The sequence below is a fragment of the Mustela lutreola genome, chromosome 1 (assembly GCF_030435805.1).
Source record: "Mustela lutreola isolate mMusLut2 chromosome 1, mMusLut2.pri, whole genome shotgun sequence".
Taxonomy (NCBI): domain Eukaryota; kingdom Metazoa; phylum Chordata; class Mammalia; order Carnivora; family Mustelidae; genus Mustela; species Mustela lutreola.
In genome coordinates, this window is record NC_081290.1 from 282,282,384 (window position 1) to 282,301,396 (window position 19,013).

The window sequence follows — 19,013 nt, forward strand, 5'->3', positions numbered from 1 at the left end:
ACTGTGAGGTCGTGGCTCCCAGACTCAGTTTACCCAACAGTACAATGGGGATAAAAACTGAACTCTCCTCAGACCCGGTTCGTAACTGAAGTGCCCCCCCCACAGCAAGTGCCCCGTGCGTGCTGCTGCCATTCTTCTTGGCGTGGTCGGTATGAGGCACCCGCCACACGGGGCTGATGAGGCCACCCACCAAATGGCCACCTGCCCCTCCCTGGCGCAGGGCCTACCTTTCGCCGTCTCTTTCCAGGTCGGGATCTTCTTCAGCCTGATGAAGTCCCTGCAGAAGTAATGTTCCTCCCGCTGTTTGTCACTCAGGCCCTTCAGAAACGCTGCAGGGGTAGGATGGGGCAGGCAGGAAGGAGCGTCAAGGCGGGCAGGGAGAAGGGCAGTCCAGGGGGCTTCTCTCCTGCCCCCGTGTCCCTCCTCTCCTCACCTGGACTCTCTCCTCATCCGAGGATGTGAGCCGGCCGTCCACGTCCACCCTTCCCGCAGGCACATTACAGGGTGGGAGAGGTTGGAGCTCGGAGGCCCCTAGACCATCCGGCCCGGCCCTCTTTGTTCAGGAGAGAAACTGAGGCCCAGGGAGACAGAGGGCCTCTCTCGGGTACCACAGACCTGAGTTCAGAATGCAACTCTGCCCCTTCCCGGATGTGTCCGCACCTCTGGGTCCCTGATTCCTTCGTTTACAGGCTGGGAATTAAGAGGCCCCTTACGGAGTAACTTCGCGCTGACTCAGTGCACATAAGGAAAACAGGCTGGTGGCACTGGACGAATTATATTCCCAGTTACATCCTCAATGGGTGACGTCATCACCATGGTTATTTGTAGGCAGCAGGACACGTGGGACAGGACAAACATCCTCAAAGAGCCAAAGAACCAAGCAGATCTGGTGCCTGTTCACAGCCTCCCCCACCGCCCCTCAGCACTGGCAGAGAGGTCCCCACAGATGCCCGGCTGGCTTCTCCCAGTGTGCGCCAAGGGAGCAGCGAGAATTGTCTCCATCTTACAGATGAGGACATGGTCACACAGCTGGTGAGTGGGGAGCCAGCCCCCCACCATCTGCTCACAGACTCTGGGTCCACCAGACCTGGTGTCCTTGCTCTAGCCCTGCTCCCTGGGCCTGGTCTTCCTTTTGGGTGGCCCAGGGACGCCTTCCAAGGTTTCCCAGGTGCAGAGGTCCAGGCTTCTGACTCGCGGGCTCCCTCTGCCGGCCTGACGTCACCAGGCACCGGGGCTCTCAGCCTGGCCTTGGACTACCCTAGACCACGCGCCCCCCAGATAGAGCGGCCCTCACTGACCCCTTGTTGGGGGGCGGGTGACAAACAGCAAAGGCCACACTCAAGGAACTCAGAAAGCATCAGTGGAAGAGGAAGGGTTTGCCTCCCGGAGCCTTCTGCGGAAAAGACCTCAAAGGGCAGATGTTCGAGACCGGTGGGTCCTCCACACATGCCCTCCAGCTCGCAGAAGCCAGTCCATCCAAAGCCTCTGTCCCTTCAGGGTGCACGAGGAGCAGGGAAAGAGCCCAGCTCACAGTCCAGCTCAGATTTATGGTTGGCATGATTCTAAAAAGCTCGCAGCATCCCAAATCTGCTTCAGCTGGGGCTCAGGCCAGAATTCCGCGTTCTGGCAGCCGCTTCCGACCCTCTTCCACAAACGCCTACGACGCGCGAGTCCTGCATACGGTACAAGGACATAACACTCACTGAGGCAGACGTGGTCCTGGCCCCTGGGAACCCACCATCCAGCAGAGGACACGGAGGCTGAGCAGGCCAGCGGCCAAGCTCTGGGGACGCGCAGGGGGCGGGACAGGAGGCAGCAGCAACGGCCGGCCTGGGGCTTCTTCAGTGAGACTCCGAAGAGAAATGGGAGGTAGCCGGGGCAGGGAAAGGTGCTTGACCACCTGAACAGTATGTTCAAGGTCGTGGGTGAGTGAAACTCAGGGCGTGGGGCAGAGGGCGGGCACTGGGGGCTGTGATGCTGTGAGGGGGTGGGGCCCACTGCGCAGTCGCCAAGGCTGTTGAGGCCTGACTTCATCCCAGGGGCACCTGAATCAGATCAAAGATGCTTTCACAGGGGCGCCTGGGCGGCTCAGCTAAGCATCTGCCTTCAGCTCAGGTCATGATCCTGGGACCTTAGGGTTGAGCCCCACATTGGGCTCCCTGCTCAGCGGGGAGCCTGCTTCTCCCTCTCCCTCTAGTGCTCTGCCTGCTTGTGCTCTCTTGCTCTCTCTGTCAAATAAATAAATAAAAATCTTTAAGATTAAAATCTCTCCCCACCCATGGGGAGCCTGGGTGGCTCAGTGGGTTAAGCCGCTGCCTTTGGCTCAGGTCATGATCTCAGGGTCCTGGGATAGAGTACCGTATCAGGCTCCCTGCTAAGCAGAGAGCCTGCTTCTCTCTCTCTCTCTCTGCCTGCCTCTCTGTCTACTTGTGATCTCTCTCGGTCAAATAAATAAATCCTTAAAAAAAAAAAAAAAAAAACAACTCTCCCCACCCCAAGCAGCGCCACTTTCATTCTAAGAGGCCAAGGTACCCAGTGTGGATGGTCCCCTCTGTCACTAGTGTGTCCTGAGGCTCACAGCCCATCTCCCTGCTCCCCTTTCTCAAGAGGCTACCTTCCCCACTGGACACGTGACCCCACGTACACTCTGAGTAACAGGCCAAAGGCTCTTCTCTTTGTGTGCTAGGGGAGGGTGCTGGTATCTGGAAAGAGCTCAAGTGCTTCTCCAAGCCTTGACTACCCGCTTCTGTAAAGTGGGAGTAAAGGGACCTCCCTCTGGCTCTAAATGAGAAACAGAACAGGCTTCCCTGGGTACCTAGCGAAGCTGGCGGGCGAAGAACAGACTCGGGAGGGGAGGCCGGGCTCCCTGCAGCCCCTGCCTGGCCAGGGCCTGGCCAAGCAGGGGGGTGGCGGGACGGCTTGCTGGAGGCGGTTGGTACCTCTAGCTTCTCTGCCCTCCCCCAGAGGCTGCACACCGCTGGAGAAGAGCCTCATCACCAAACAGCAGGCTCCCTCTGAATTCCCCATCCCCTCCCCTGGCCACCCCCTCTGCCAGGCAGCTCCAGACCCTGCTTGGGAAGTTCTTCCCCTCGACCTTCTCCCCTTTCCCAAGCCTCCCCAACTGTCTTCCAGATGCGACCTCCTCCTGCCAACTGGGAATCCAAGCCTGGCTCGCCCTCCCTCAGCCCAGGCGGCTGCTCCCTTCCAGGGGACTCACTCCTCCGTGTCTGCCCTCAAACACCCTCTCATGCCCCCTCTGTGTCTCAAGGTCATAAAGCCTCCCTCAACCCTGGATTCCGCACCCCGCAGCTGTGGCCTCCTCTCTCCCTCCCCCACTGCCCCCACTTCCTCCCTCCTTCCCATGCTCCCCCAAGCCCTCACCAGCCTGGCCCCAGCTCTCCACCAAGGCCAAGGTCAGAGACACCACACGGGCCCCGTGGCCCTCTGTAGTGTCCCTTCTGTCCTCCCTTGTGCACTCAGGAACCCACCCCCCATCTTCCCCCTCAAGACCTTACCTCTCCTGGATCCCCCCTCTTCACTGGCCCTCCTGTCTCCTTGCTGCCTCCCTTTCCTTAGTCTGTGCCCTCCCCGTCATCCTGACATCAACCCCAAGCATTCTAAACCCTCTTTCAGCTAATGGTCCAGGGCGCTACACCACCAGCCCCTCAGCTCTCAGCCAGGCATCAGGCATGGGCTCCTCAAGGCCCACTGCCTGCTCTCAACCTCAGACTTCCTCGTGTGCAAAACTGAACTTCCAACTCCTTTCCCCATAATGTGTTTTTTTCTCTCCTTCGTTCTTCCGCTTCTCAATGAACAGCCCCAGATTCTGCTAGAACCCCAAAATGAGGGGAGTCCTTTCTCTTAGTCTCCTGGTTCCATCCATCTGTAGGCTGTTGGATTTATCCCCACGATACCCCCAAAACCAAGCCTTCTGCTCTTCCCGGATAGGGGCCAAGCCATGATGACTCCCTAGCACCACCCAGAAGGCTTCTACCCGCCGTGGACTCCCCATGTCCACCCAATAGTCTGTTCCTCACTCAGCAGCCCAGGAATCTTTGGGGCAGAATTCTATTTAAAGCTGTTGAAAGCTCAGTTCAAAGTCCAAGCCCTTAGAGAGGCCCATGTGGATCCCTGCGGCTCTGCCTCCTCTCCTCTGTTTGCCTCCCCTCAAACTAGCTCTCCCTCCTACACCTCTGCAGCCCTGGCACATCACTCACCTTTCAGATCGTCCCCACAGCCAGGCCATTCCCTGCCTCAGGGCCTTTGTACCTGCCACTGCTCTGGCCTGACCTTCCTTTACAGGCCTTCCCCACTCTCAGAGTAGTCCCTCCCCTACCAGCTATACTTTATTCCTCACTTGACCTTGGCCTCTTGGGGATCAGGGTGTTTACGTTGGATGCCCACCATCTGGCACAGCGCATGGCATGTGTGGGCATCCATGGGTGTCTGCAGGATCAATCAATGAATGTCTGAGCTGAGACCCAAGCGTTGGGGGCATGTCTGCCAAGAGAACAGAGTCGTCCAGGGGGAGGAGACAACATATGCAGAAGCCCTGAGGTAGGAGAGAGCATGTGAGTGGGGAAATGGAGAGGAATCAAGAACGGCCAGACCAGAGAGCAAAAGCAGGCTGTGGCAGCCACCTCGACTTGTGGCCTGTCTGAGGAACGGAGCCTGAGGAAGGAACGTCCTGCTGTGGTTTCGATCCCTCTTGCTCCTTGGTCCCACCAGGGTTGGGCTCACCAGCTCCTGACATCACATTCCTGGGCAGGTCACTTGCCCTCTCTGAGCCTCAGTTTCCGCATCTCTAGAAGAGGGACCAGGCAGGCCTGCCCTGAGTGAGAAGGGACTGCCAGGTTATCTCGCAGCTGCATGGAGCGGATACGCGGTCCTTCCTGTGAGCAAAGACTCGGAGGGCAAAGTGAAACAAGACCAAACTGGGGCAGAGGACTTGCCTTTTGCAACCTGGAGGCATAAGTAGGTAGAGGAGCTTTTTGAATTGTTTCGGTGCCCATATTTGTCATCTTGCACAGTTGAGACCAAAGATATGTGTCCGAACCCAGGGCGGGAAAGTGAACGTGCCTGCCATGACGCCGCAGGGGCTGGCCAGTCCGCACCCAGGCCAACCCCACAGGACTCCCGTGTGCAGAGTCCCTCCAGCTGAGTAAGCCCCAGGTACCCCATGGGACTAGTCCAGGGGTCCTGGAAATGGCTAGAGTCCCCTAGCAGATGCCATCTGACAGAGGGCAGCACCCTGCCTTCCGGAAGAAACAGAGGTATGTCCTGGCCACAGGCAAGCCAAGAGGAGACCTGTCCTCCCTAAGATCCGAGGGCTGATCTGAGTGGCCCACAGCCCGCACAGCCCCCTCTCTCCAGCAAAGTCCAAAAGACGGCTCCACTTCCCCGAGTGGGAAGACAGCCAGAACTTCTGGCTCTGTTACCAGCCGACTGGCGCTGACCTTGGGGACATCTGTCAGCTTGTCCCTTCCAGTTCATGGTCCCCGGGCACACATCCCTTGAAGCCAGCATGTGGGGCACCATGACCTTATCTCCAGAGCAAGGTCGAGGCCCGACTGACCCCTGAGGAGCGACACACTGCATGGGTCTCTGAGTTATGGGGCGGGAGAAGCCAATTCTGATTCTCCCTGGCTCCAAGGAACCAAGGGCCATCCTCATCACCTCGGCTCCATCTGTCAGATAGGCCCCACGTGTTTACAACATTTTCTCCCTCCTTTTGCCAGAAGGACAGATGTAGAGTGCACAGGCGAGTTTTATTTTTCTTATAAAAGATGTAAAACATACGTTTTAATTTTCTTTCCTTTCTGGAAAGGCGAGAGTATTTCACAGCTCAGTGAGACAGGTGTTGTAAAAAGATGTTTGCAGTAAATTTTGATGGGGTGGCCTGACCCTGGACGAAGCTTCCAGCGGCTCCCGGGCACGAAAGCCGAGCTGGAGGAAGCAGGCTGCGCCAGAACCATAAAGCACACCGGGCGAACGGGAATTCAATGATGTGTTTTAAGAAGTGTCTTTATGGCACTTTGCTAGACGGTGTTCAGAAAGGTGAGAGCGGCCTGGCACGGAAGGAGCCCCTCCCCCCCCCCCGGAGACAGCTGGGTGGACTGGGCTGATAGCAGTGGGGCTCTGGGAACACAGCAGCAGGGGCATTAATTACCGGGGCTCATGGCACCCCCCAAGACCAGAGTCTCATCCAAGTGCACGGCCCGAGCCACGGGGAGACAGAGCATGAAGCACCTCGAAGCTTTTCTCCTCTCCCTAGGCCCCCTGCCTCCGCCCACACTGGGGCGCACCAAGGCTGCTTCCCCAGAATTCAGGTGGGAGAAGACCCCCCCCCCCCACCAGATCCCAGGTGAGCCTGAAAGTTTCCCCGGTTCAGTAATCAAATCAGAGAAATCATCCGCTCCCCATGAAACCCCACGGGGGCTGGAATGAGTCCTTATCACTGCCTGGTGCAAACGGAAGCTGGAATGCAGGAGACCTAGTCCGTAGCACTGGGGGGAGGAAACGTGGCTCAGGATATGCAGGTCATGGGCTCCGGCATCTGAGACCATGAGGGAGACAAGTTTATACAAGCCCCGTGTTGCTGTGGCCCAAAACAGGGCAGAGAGAGGACAGAGGTCCAAGGGGTGACAAGAAAGGGGGTCACTGGGAACCCTTGGTACACCATGGACCCTTTTATACACCACTGTATACATAATGGTTTCCAGTGTGATCCCAGCACAACCTGCAAATCAGGTGCCGGTCGTCCCATTTCACAGATGAGGAAACTGAGGCTCAGGGAGCAGGGAAGCAGCGGTGTGGGGCTGGCCCAAGGCTGATGGCACCAATGCCCGTGCTCTTCTTAGCAGACAGCTCTGCCCCCACTGCAGGTCAGAAGGAGGGTCTATGGTTTCCCCTGCAGTGACACAGCCCCTACACGCCCCCAGTGCCCAACCTTAAGTCCCCTCACATCGAACTGCCTTTAGAGTGTGACGGTTTCCGCAGCCTTGTGACAAAAAGGCACCACCTGTGGGGATAGGGAGGCTTCCCATCACTGAGACAACTGCAGATAGAATTCTCTGGCCAGTAAAATCAGATACTACAGAGATCTCCCCAAAGGACTGACGGGCTCTTACCCAGGAAGATCCAGCCTGGTAGTATTTACTTATCCAGAGGGAGAATGGGTCTATGGGTGTGGCCAGTCTGCTTAAGAGGGAGAAAAGGAATGCCTTTCCCTTGGCAGAACTGGGCCATGTATCCAGAGGACTCACTGGGCCGGGAGCGGAGGCACTCTGCACCCAGAACCCAGCGCAGGCACTCAACAGCATAGAGACTGAACTACTGAGCAAACACCCAAGGAAGGGGATCCTGGGTGGGTGGGTCCACGCCCTGCAGGGAAGCTTGCCCAGCCTGCCCAGGGTAGTGGAAACCGCTTCCAAAATCATTCAGCCAGCTCTCCAACTGAAAACACATGCTGCCCAGTGAACTTGGGACTATAATCTGGCTTCCAGGAGAGGGGGCCCTGCCCACGCACACTTTCCAGACCCACCACCATATTTCCCACCACAGCTGCCCATCAACCTTCCCACCTACATCAGGCTCTTGTGAGTTTGGTGACTGTGTGCCAGTCTTTTTTTTTTTTTTTTAAAGATTTTATTTACTCATCTGACAGAGATCACAAGTAGGCAGAGAGAGAGAGAGAGAGAGAGAGAGAAGGAAGCAGGCTCCCTGCTGAGCAGAGAGCCCGATGCGGGGCTCGATCCCAGGACCCTGGGATCACGACCTGAGCTGAAGGCAGAGGCTTTAACCCACTGAGCCACCCAGGCGCCCCTGTGTGCCAGTCTTTGAGACACGATGATCCCAGGCACAGACAGGCATTTGGAGGCCTGGGTAGATCCCCAAGAGAAAGGCGAGCACATGTCCATCAAAGACATGGAGAGGAATAATCCCAGCAGCTTTATTCCCAACAACCTCAAACTGGAAAGCAAAATGCCCATCAACAGGAGAACGGGTACACAAAACGTGGTGTATCCGTACCATGGAATATCAGACGTAAGACGGCAAACTGTCAGTACACCGCCCAACCATGAGCAGAAGGTGTACCGGGACACACTGTATGCCTCTGTTCGTATGAAGGTCGAGAAGTAGTAAAAGGTACTGATTGCAAAGGGGCTAAAGGAACCTTCTAAGGTGTTGGCAACCTACTGACCACAACTGGGTATTTAGGTAAAAATACACTGACCATATGTTCACCTGAGGTCTGTCCACTTAGACCGGAAGCTCTTCCACTTAGACCGGAAGCTCAAAGTTTAAACCGAAAAGAAGGAAGAAAACTATGCGGGGTCTTCAAGGACCAAAGCGTAGAGCCCAGTCAGAAGCAGGGTCCAGCTGACGCAGCTCCCCAGCATGGCAGTTTTAAAAATATGCCCCCAGGGGTGCCTGGGTGGCTCAGAGGCTTAAAGCCTCTGCCTTCAGCTCAGGTCATGATCCCACAGTCCTGGGATCTAGGCCCGCATCAGGCTCTCTGCTCAGTGGGGAACCTGCTTCCCCCTCACCCCCACCGCCTGCCTCTCTGCCTACTTGTGATCTCTGTCAAGTAAATAAATAAAATCTTTAAAGAAAAAAATGCCCCCAATTCCTTGATCTTTTTCCCTTCCAAAGGTGGAGACTCATTTTCCTCCCCTTGAATGTGGGCCAGACTCCATGACACCCTTCGAAGCCCCAGCATAAAGCAGAAGAGTCGGCGTGGGACTTGAAAGACTAGGTCACAAAAAGGCACTGTGGCTTCTGGGTTGGTCTCTGGGGGAAACCGCCTGCCATGTCGTAAGGACAGTCAAGCAGCCCAGTGGAGAGACCCCCAGGGTGGTGGATCTGAGGCCTTTCCCCACAGTCACTCCATGGGAGGGAACCCCCCAGCCAACACCGACAGAGACACCCACCCCCCCAAGCTACTCGTAGGTTCCTGACCCTCAGAGACTAGGAAGTAAGAAACGTTTGCTGTCCCAAGCCTTTGAATTTGGGGGTAATCTGTTACTCAGTAATAGGTCACTGAAACACACAGAGCACGCTGACAAGCCTGCTGGGGTCTTCACACCCAAGGTCACCGCTCCTCACACCGTCCCTGACTGGATCCTGGAGCTCAGGTAGCCCCATCTGCCACGGTTTCTTCACAGCTTTGGCCTTCGCCTGGCACCGGCCGACTGGCTTGACCACATTTTCAACTGTTTCCTACCCCTAGCAAAGAAGCTCCTTGAGGGCAGGGACCCTGTCACTCACAGCACCAGAATGGTGCTGGCCACACCGAAGGCGCTTGGTAGATGAACAAGGGGCGCCCGGCTGGCTTGATCTCAGGGTCGTGAGTTTGAGCCCCCTGTACGGATTACTTCAAAATAAATAGACTTAAAGAAACGGATGAATGGATGGAAATCCCAGCTCCAAGGAGAGGCACCCCAGCAGCCTGGGAATCCCTGGCCTGTCAGCTTCACAAGGTTTGGAAGTTTTCAGGGCCATCAAGGAACGGGAGAGGGTGGGAAGCTGATCCTAGAAACCTGACTGATCCAGGAGCCAGGGGCTGGGCCCCCTGCCTCCCTAGCTCTCTTTCCCACCAAGCTGGCTTGCTGCCCCTGAGAGAGAAGGGGAGGCAGGTTCCCTGCGGGGACAGTCCCCCTGCCAGGAATCTCAGCCAGCCCCCTCACTCCCTGCCCTAACCAGGGTTCTAGGGCCAGGGCTGAGGCCATGACAGACACTCTGTGGGGGCGCTGAGCCAAGCCAAGGGCTTTCTGCCTGCACTTGAAGATCCCGGTGGAAGAACACAATTCAGGACAGAAGGAAAGTCATCTTGAACTCCACCTCTAGTTCGGAGGAGGCCTTCCCTTTAGCCCCACCCTCCCCCCCCCCCCCCCCCCCCGCAGCCCCAGACCTACCTTCCGTGCTCCATTGGCTGTACCCACTCGGCCACAAAGGCCCAGCCAATGAGCCTTTTCCCCTGTGCTTTTGAAAGGGGATCCAGCCAGCAATGGTTACAAGAGCTCTGGGAGCAGGCTCTGAAGGGCAGGGGCAGCTGGCTGAGCTTCGGGCCAGACTACTTGGGGCGCTGCAGCAGGCTGGATTCCCTGTTCTGTGTGAGGGCCCAGAGTCCGGCTCTGGGACTCATGCGGGACCAGGACTCATGACCAGTCCCAGAGTGGGAGGAAATGGCTTGATTCCTGGGGGCGCAGGGTGTCATCGTTCTCACAGACAGAATGCCCCGTCTCTGCCCTGTCCCCCAGCCCTGTGTCCACCAGGAATGGGGCAGAAACTCTTCACAAGTGGCCAGAGGCCAGGGATGAGGGCAAAAGGGCGTTGGATGACCGGCTCAGAGAGTCAGGCCTTCAGGGTAAGGGTAGGTGGAGGTGGGAGCAGCCTGCAGAGAGAGGCCGCTCTGTGGGGCTGTCTGATCCTACCAGGTGGAGACACCAGACCCAGAACTGTCCCCTCAGTCCATTTCCCCGCCACTCTGCCTAAAATGCCACCACTTGAGAAACCACAGTGCACAAAGCATGGGGAATTCGGGAGTCTAACGTCAGCTCTGCCAAAACTCTCAGTGACCTTGGCTTCTCAGCTCAGTTTCCCTCCCGTGCAAGGGAGTAAAGTGGCAGATCCTGGATGACCCCTGGGGGTGCCCTGGGACCCGTGCGGGCGGGGTAAGGTCGTCCTCCCCACACTGCCCCGGGTCGTCCTCCCCACACTGCCCCGTAGGGGACCTGCCCTCGGTCCCCTCGGACGGAGTGAAGTGGTTTGCGGGGCTGGGTACACGGGGGGCGTGGCTGCCACTGGAGGGGTCCATCCCAGGGCGCCTCTCGGGTGGAAGGCGGTGCTGGTGGCGGTACTGTCCAGCCGGGCAAGGCCCACGTGGGGCCGCCCTCGCCCCCTCGCGCCCCCCTCCTGCTTACACTTACATTTTGCCTCCTTCCAGTCGGTGGAGGTGCTCAGGTCCACCTTCGCCGCCATGGCCAGGGGGGCCCAGGTGCGCACCCCGGCGCTCCTCTCCGCCCCACTGCCGCCGCCCCCCAAGCCCCAACTCCCGCTGGGGTCCGCGCGCCGGGGCTGTCCGCGCCCAGGGACGCCGGGGGGACCGCACGCGGTGCTGCGGGTCCGCGTGGCCCCCGCGTAGGGGCCGGACCAGGGGCGCGGGACGCAGAGCAGCTGCCCCGCCGCGCGCAGCTGTGCCAGGCGGCCGGACACTTGGCTCCTCAGGGACATGAGCAGGCGGCGCGGGGCGGCTCCCCGCCCACTTGGACTCTATTTACGGGGCTGGGAGTCTCTCCCTGATCCGCTCGGGACCGAGCGGCGTGTGCTGGCGGCGACCGGCTCCGAGCCGGCGGGCCGCGCGGCCAGAAACCCCGAGCGCGCCGCTGGGCACCCTGGAACTTGTAGTCCCGGCCGCCGGATGGGCCCCCGCACTCCTATACACACGTGCGCGCCCCAGCCGGGCTCCGCCCGCTCCCCGGCGCCGGGATCGCGTCGGGCGAGAGGCTCCTGCTTCTCCGAGGGTCGCGCGGCCGCCAGGCGCCGGCTCGGGGCTTGCCGCCAACCTCCGGGTGTGGAGAGCCGCCCTCCCCGCCGCGCGGCCCTGGCCCGCCTCTGCCCTCCGTCCCCGGCGCTCGGCGCTCGGTACCGAACTCGGACAGCCGGGCGCCGCGCACCACCCCGCAACCCGATCCCGCCCCCAGTCCCCACGAGTCGCGGTCCCTCCCGGCCGCCTGGCCGGCCCCCGGGAGGGGACAAGCCGCGCGAACGGGTACGTCCGGTTCGGCGACTTTCCCCAGGGAGCTGATTCCCGGGGGGTGGGCGGGGATGCGACTGGAAGCAAGGATGCATACCGTGGAAGGCAGAAAATGTGCGTTCCCGGAGGCGTTCTCGGGTGGAACGACGGGCGTCATTTTTTTTTCTTTTTTCTAATTTTTTATGGAGACTCTGTAGATTTTTAAGTATAAGTTTGCTTATGTGTTTCTACACTGTCAACATTATTTGAGAAATATAATAGTGGATATTTTTTTTTTTTTTTTTTTTTTTTTTTTTTTTTTTTTTTTTTAAGATTTTATTTATTTATTTGACAGAGAGAAATCACAAGTAGATGGAGAGGCAGGCAGAGAGAGAGAGAGGGAAGCAGGCTCCCTGCTGAGCAGAGAGCCCGATGCGGGACTTGATCCCAGGACCCTGAGATCATGACCCGAGCTGAAGGCAGCGGCTTAACCCACTGAGCCACCCAGGCGCCCAGTGGATATTTTTTTTTAAAGATTTTATTTATTTATTTGACAAAGAGAGATCACAAGAGAGGCAGGCAGAGAGAGGAAGGGAAACAGGCCCCCTGCTGAGCAGAGCCCGATGCGGGACTCAATCCCAGGACCCTGAGATCATGACCCGAGCCGAAGGCAGCGGCTTAACCCACTGAGCCACCCAGGCGCCCCAATAGTGGATATTTTTATAATCTGAGGAGGAGCCAGGGTCCCGGAGAAGATTCCAGTACCAGCTTGCCACCCTGGGGTACATAGGCCGCTTGAGGTGCACTTCTTGAGCTGTAAATTAAAAATAAGGTGGGCGCGTCTGGGTGGCTCCGTGGGTTGAGCGTCTGTCCTTTTATCCAGTGGTGATCCAGGAGTCCTGGGATTGAGCTCCCCGCAAGCCCCCGTGCAGCTCCCTACTCAGGGAGCCTGCTTCTCCCTCTGCAGCTGCCCATAATGGTGCTCTCTCCCTCTCTCTCTCAAACAAGTTATAAATTAAGATATTTAAAAATAAATAAATAAATAAAAAGACAGGGTTTAGGTCAGGATGTGGTAGTCAGGCCCTCAGGATGAACGAACTTGTGGGTGCCCTCAGCACTTGCCACTTCTCCTGTACTCAGCCTTGCCAGCTACAGCCGGGACAGCAGCCGTGTGCAGGGCCCTGGGTACCAGGGGGCACTGAACTAAGCCCTCTGCTTGCATTTGCTGTACCTTGAGCTCGTGGTGTGCTCCCAACGGCCAGGTGAGGCTGCAGGAACCAGCCGGAGGTCAACAACAGCACCTATGAGGGTCAGAGCCCAGACTGAGGCCTGGTAGTTTGGTTCTTATCTGTGTTCTGGAAAGCACTGCGCCTGAAGCATGTAGGTGACCCGGTGTGTGTTCTCTTGTTGCTATAACAAGTTACTGCAAATGTGGTGGCTTCCACTCCACAAATGCATTACCTTGATGTTCTGTAGGACAGATGTCTGACAGGGGTCTCTCAGGGCTAAAATCAAGGGGTCAACAAGGCTCCGTTCCCTTCTGGAGGTTCTTTCTGGCCTTTTCCAGCTTCCAGAGACACCCACGCTCCTTGGTTCATGGCACCCTTTTGCCATCTTCAAAACCAGCAATGTAGCATCTCCCCCAACAGTTCTTCCATTAGTGGCCCCTTGCCTCTGACTCTCCTCCGCTTCTCTGACCATTTTCGAGGACCTGGTAATTATGCTGCCCCCGCCAGGATCATCCGTGACAGCCTCTCTGTTTAAAGTCTACTGATGAGTGACATTAGCTCCATCTGGAACCTTGATTCCTCTTTGCTATGCAATGTAACATATGCGCAGGCTCCCAGGATGAAGATGCAGACACCTGTCGGGAGCGGTTATTCTGCCTACTGTACCCCTCCTTGCCAAGGTCTGGGGAGGAAGATGCAGGGAGAGACAGGGGGCCCCGCCATGGAAAGTCTTGGTGCCAATTAGGAGGCTGCCTTTCTGCACAGAGGCTGAAATCCACATCCCCCAGAGCCAGGCCTTTGAAACCCCTTTGCACACTCTGGACATCTGTACCAGTCCTTCTGATTCTTTTGCTGGGATTCAGCTCTGTTCTCACCTGGCAGCCAGAAGAAAGAAGGTTCCAGCTCACAGCCTTCCGCTATCTAGACTAACAGAGGCCTGAGCCCCCCACACAGTTGGATGTGGGCAGGGAGGCACAGTTCTGACTGGGCAAGGCAAAACCTCCTCATAGAGTTTGAGCCAGATCTTTTGAAAAAGGTAAAATATTGCCAGGTTCCAAAGGTGTGTGTGTGAGTGGGTCAGAGACACTCCAGGCAGAGAGACACCCAGAAGCAAAGGCCTGAGGAGTGCCAAATCTTCTAGCAAGGGCTACAGCATCGTCGGAGACAGTGAGCTGAGGAATTCTAATATTGTAGAGGGGCTCTTGTGCAGAGAAAAGCTACCTACTGCTGCTTGTGTTTAAATGAATACTGTATTTGTTAAACTTATAAATTAAAGGAAGAACTAGTTTTTCTTAAACATCCAAGTGCAACTTGCAAATCTAGTTTTCTATTTATAAATCTGCTAATTTTTGTATAAAAATAAGAACAATTACTTTCACTTATTCTTTGATGCATATTTAATTAACTCATAGGTTCAACAAATTAAATTCTAAAAATGAATGCCAATTACAAACTTAGGTAATTAAATTCCCTAATAGATTTTAAACTACATGTTCCAGAGATGAGATAGCTGGTCTTCTCAAACACCTTGAACTCAACATCCTACAGGCATTTTTTTCTTTTTTGTTCCTTTTTCTTTACAAACAGGGAGGAAGTGGGGGAGCGCTGAGGACGCTCTCGCCACCCACCGTACTGTCCTCCCCAACCAAGCATATTATTTCCTAATCAGGTAAGCAATTTTTAAAAAGATCTTGGTCATTTATGTATTTGACGGGGGCGGGGGGGACACAAGCAAGGGGAGTAGCAGGCAGAGGGAGAGGGAGAAGCAGGCTCAGCAGGAAGCCCAATGCGGGGCTCCATCTGGGGACCCTGGGATCATGACCTGAGCCAAAGGCAGTGTCTACTTAACCAACTGAGCCCCCCAGGCGCCCCAGCTAAGCAGTTCTTCTATGCTAATGGGTTACACTTGTAAATATGATCAGTCGATTCTCTTAAATGTTCCCAGGCTGTTTATAGACTTAGATCCTTTTACATTGTCTCAGTTGTCTGTTGCTGCATAATAAACTACTGAAGACTTACTTACTGACTTGGAATAATAACCGGGCATGGAGTCAGCCGTTTGGTCTGGGATAAGCTAGAAGTTTCATCTGCTGGTCTTGCCTGGGTCACTCCAGTGGCTGCAGGCATCTGACCCCCTGCCTGGGGCCGGGGGCCCTGGGATCGCCTCAGTCCCACGACTGGCAGTTGGTGCTGGCTGTCAGCCAGGCCCCTGGGTTCTGCTCCACAGGCCCCTCATCCTCCCCCAGGCTTGACGGGGGCAGCTTCACAGAAGGCTGGTCTCAAGGACCCGCTGCAAGAGAGTGACCCCAGAGGCTGCCGCTCTGCCTCCTGAGGCCTGACTCCGAAGTCATCCATCACTACCACCAAATTCTGTCGTTTGACACGGGGTCACAAGGTCAGCCCAGATTCGAGGGCGGGAAGAAAGAGACTGGATCTCTTAATGGGAGAAGCAGCCAAATCTCATTGCAAAGGCAGCATGCAGGGGTGGGAGGAATTATTACAGCCATTTTATCTAATTAAATCCATAAATCGGGGGCGCCTGTCTGGCTCAGTTGGAAGTGCGTGCAACTCTCAATCTTGGGGTTGTGAGTTTGAATCCCACACTGGGTGTGAGATGACTCTAAAAAAAAAAAACACAAATCAAATAGGACAGATTGATTTAAATGTCTCAAAACCTTAAGCAAGCACTACTATTAGGACAATGTCACAAAACTTATTCCTAGGGCGCCTGGGTGGCTCAGTGGGTTAAGCCACTGCCTTCGGCTCAGGTCATGATCTCAGGGTCCTGGGATCGAGTCCCATATCGGGACTCTGCTGAGCAGGGAGCCTGCTTCCTCCTCTCTCTCTCTGCCTGCCTCTCTGCCTACTTGTGATCTCTCTGTCAAATAAATAAATAAAATCTTTAAAAAAAAAAAACAAACTTATTCCTACCCCAGTACCAAGATTCTGGGTTTGCTTTGCAGGTTTCCACACCTTTCAGGGTTGCAAAACCGCCAAAGGAGCAGATTCCATCACAGCGGGGCCAGGGGTGCGATGAGATTTGGGACCACAATATGGTGAGGGGTTTCCTGCTCCTGGTCTGAGATTTTCAGAGCAGAGAGAGACCCAGAAGAATTCTGCCAGGTCTAAAGGAACCCCCAGGGACGCCTGCGTGACTCAGTGGATTAAAGCGTCTGCCTTGGGCTCAGGTCATGATCCCAGGGTCCTGGGATGGAGCCCCCGCCCCTCCCCGCATCATTAGCTCAGCAGGGAGCCTGCTTCCTCCTCTCTCTCTCTGCCTGCCTCTCTGCCTGCTTGTGATCTCTGTCAAATAAATAAATAAAATCTTAAAAAAAAAAAAAAAAAGGGGAGGAACCCCCAAACCCATTCCTCTCTCCAGGAGCCGAATTGCAGAGCCCAGCGCATCCCTGTTTCCTGAGAATCTCTCAGTGTTCAACCTGACCCCATTGTACCAGGGCACCTTCCTTCTTTTTGTTGCTTCAACGCAGGTGCACTAGTCCCTGTGCCTCCGAGGTCCCCCGAAGGTCTTCACTATGCGATCGCCATTTTGAGCGTCCCTCCACCCAGGCTGTAATGCAGTCTTCATATTTGACCTTATCACCTGCCTGTATTCCATTCTACTGTTTGTGTCATGGGCCAATATCGTCCAGTCATTATAACGGGAAGCGTGAAAGGAAGAGCGGTTTAGGAGGTCCTAAGCATCGGTGGCGCCTAACTGTAAGTCACCGCCCTGGGCGGCAGAGGGCGCCCCTTTCCCTGCTTCCTCCCGGGGCGGGTCTGAGGACCAGGTTGGGGATCCCGGGAGGACTGCTGGGCCTCCCCAGAGAAAGGGCCCTGGCGTGGCCGGCATTGGCTGTCCCTCCTCCGACTTCAGAGAAGGCCTTGGAAGAAGGTGGACGTTCAGGGGATACTTAGCTTGAAGTATATAAAAGCCTCAAATAGTGGGGCACCTGGGTGGCTCAGTGGGTTAAAGCCTCTCTACCTTCAGCTCAGGTCATGATCTCAGGGTCCCCCGGATCAAGCCGCACATGGGCTCTCTGCTCAGCAGGGAGTCTGCTTCTCCTCTGTCTCTGCCTGCTGCTCTGCCTACTTGTGATCTCTCTCTGTGTATCAAAAAAATAAGTAAAATTAAAAAAAAAAAAAGCCTCGAATAGTATCGTTGACAAGTTTTTGTTCCAAGATTTTATTTTTATTTGTTTATATTTATTTTTAAGCGGTCTCTACACCTAAGGTAGGGCTTGGACCACAACCCGCGAGATCAAGAGTCGCTGGCTCCGCAGATTGAGCCAGCCGGGTGCCCTGATTGGGACAAAGTCAAATGACACAATGAATCATGGTTATGAGCAGAATCCTCTTCCCCTGCAATTCTTAGGTGGAAGTCCCAACTTTGGGTCCTCAGGATCTGACTGCATTCAGAGAGAGGGTCTCTGAACAGGTGACTGATAAAAAAAACGAGGCTGTTAGGGTGAGCCCTCACCAGTCTAAGTGGTGCCCTTGTAAGAAGGAAGTTGGACACGCAGAGACACAAAGACCATGTGAGGACACAGCAAGAAGGCGGCCATATGCAAGCCAAGGCCAGAGGCCCTGGAGAAAACTAGATCTGCCAACACCCTGATTTTGGACTTGCAGAACTGTGAGAAAATAAATCTCTGTTGTTTAAGCCACCGATTCCATAGGATTTATGTATAGCAGTCCTGGCAAGCTCATACAACACCCTCTCCCCAGCCCTAATCTGCGGAAGTATGCATCGGTTTTGGTACTGGCTGCGCATTCTTCTAGATTCTTCCCGAGCATTTATAATCATAAGTGAAGAAATACACATACAATTTCTTTCTTTCTTTCTTTCTTTCTTTCTTTTTTACAAAAATAGGATTTGGCCACAGACACTGTTCCACAGCTAACTTTCTTCATTCCATAGGACACCATGGGCATGTTTCCCTGTCATTATCTACCTAAGCCTTCTTTTCTTTCAAATTAAATTAAATTACATTTAAACTCAATTAATTAACATGCAGTGTATAGTTTCGGAGGTAGAGGTCAATGATTCACCAGTTGCATACAATACCCAGTGCTCATGCCAAGACATGCCCCCCCTAATGCCCATCCCCCAGCCACCCAACTCCCACCCACCTCACCGCCAGCAACGGTTTGTTTCCTAGAGTTAAGAGTCTCTTATGGTCTTTCTCTCTCTCTCTTTTTGTCTAATTTCTTTGTCCCTCTCTTACCCTATGATCCTCCATTTTGTTTTTTAAATTCCACATATGAAGGGTGCGTCGTTGAGCATCTGCTTTCGGCTCAGGTCATGGTTCTAGGGTCCTGGGATCGAGCCCCGCATCAGGCCCCCTGCTCCACTGGAAGCCTGCTTCTCCCTCTCCCTCTGCCGCTCCCCCTGCTTTTGCTCCTCTCTCCCTGTGTCTCTCTCTGTCAAGTAAATAATTATAAAATCTTTAAAAATAATTCCACATGGGTCACCTGGGTGGCTCAGTGGGTTAAAGCCTCTGCCTTCGGCTCGGGTCATGATCCCAGGGTCCTGGGATCGAGCCCTGCATTGGGCTCTCTGCTCAGCAGGAAGCCTGTTTCCTCCTCTCTCTGCCTCCCTCTCTGCTTACTTGTGATCTCTATCTGTCAAATAAATAAATAAATAATCTTAAAAAAAATTTCCACATATGAGTGAAACCATATGACATTGTCTTTCTCTGACTGACTTATGTTGCTTAGCATAATACGCTCTAGTTTCATCCACGTCAGTGCAAATGGCAAGATTTCATTTTTAATGGTTGCGTAATATTCCTGCGTGTGTGTGTGTGTGTATGTGTGTGTGTGTGTGTAGACCATATTTTTATCCATTTATCTGTTGATGGACAGACACATGGGCTCTTTCCACAGTTTGACCATTGTGGACATTGCTGCTATAAACATTGGGGTGCGCGTGCCCCTTTGGATCACTACATTTGTATCCTTTGGGTAAATACCCAGTAGTGCAATTGCTAGGTCATAGAGTGGCTCTATTTTTAACTTTTTAAGGAAACTCCGTACTGTTTTCCAGA

General features: G+C 54.9%; 1 protein-coding gene and 1 long non-coding RNA gene across 2 annotated transcripts in view; one reads left to right on the plus strand and one right to left on the minus strand.

Moving 5' to 3' along the window:
* Window positions 1-11,391, minus strand: part of MACROD1 (mono-ADP ribosylhydrolase 1) — a 141,877-nt gene extending 130,486 nt beyond the window's left edge. Inside the window, 4 exon segments of the mRNA XM_059145489.1 lie at window positions 228-329; window positions 10,932-11,019; window positions 11,022-11,105; window positions 11,107-11,391. Coding sequence (XP_059001472.1) covers window positions 228-329; window positions 10,932-11,019; window positions 11,022-11,105; window positions 11,107-11,235 — 403 coding nt within the window. The 5' untranslated portion in view covers window positions 11,236-11,391.
* Window positions 11,392-11,407: 16 nt separating this feature from the next.
* On the plus strand, window positions 11,408-17,708 carry LOC131814538 (uncharacterized). The gene is made up of 4 exons (XR_009347321.1): window positions 11,408-11,773; window positions 14,554-14,635; window positions 15,930-16,683; window positions 16,960-17,708. It is a non-coding gene; the product is annotated as an uncharacterized LOC131814538 (long non-coding RNA).
* The last annotated feature ends 1,305 nt before the right edge of the window (window positions 17,709-19,013 follow it).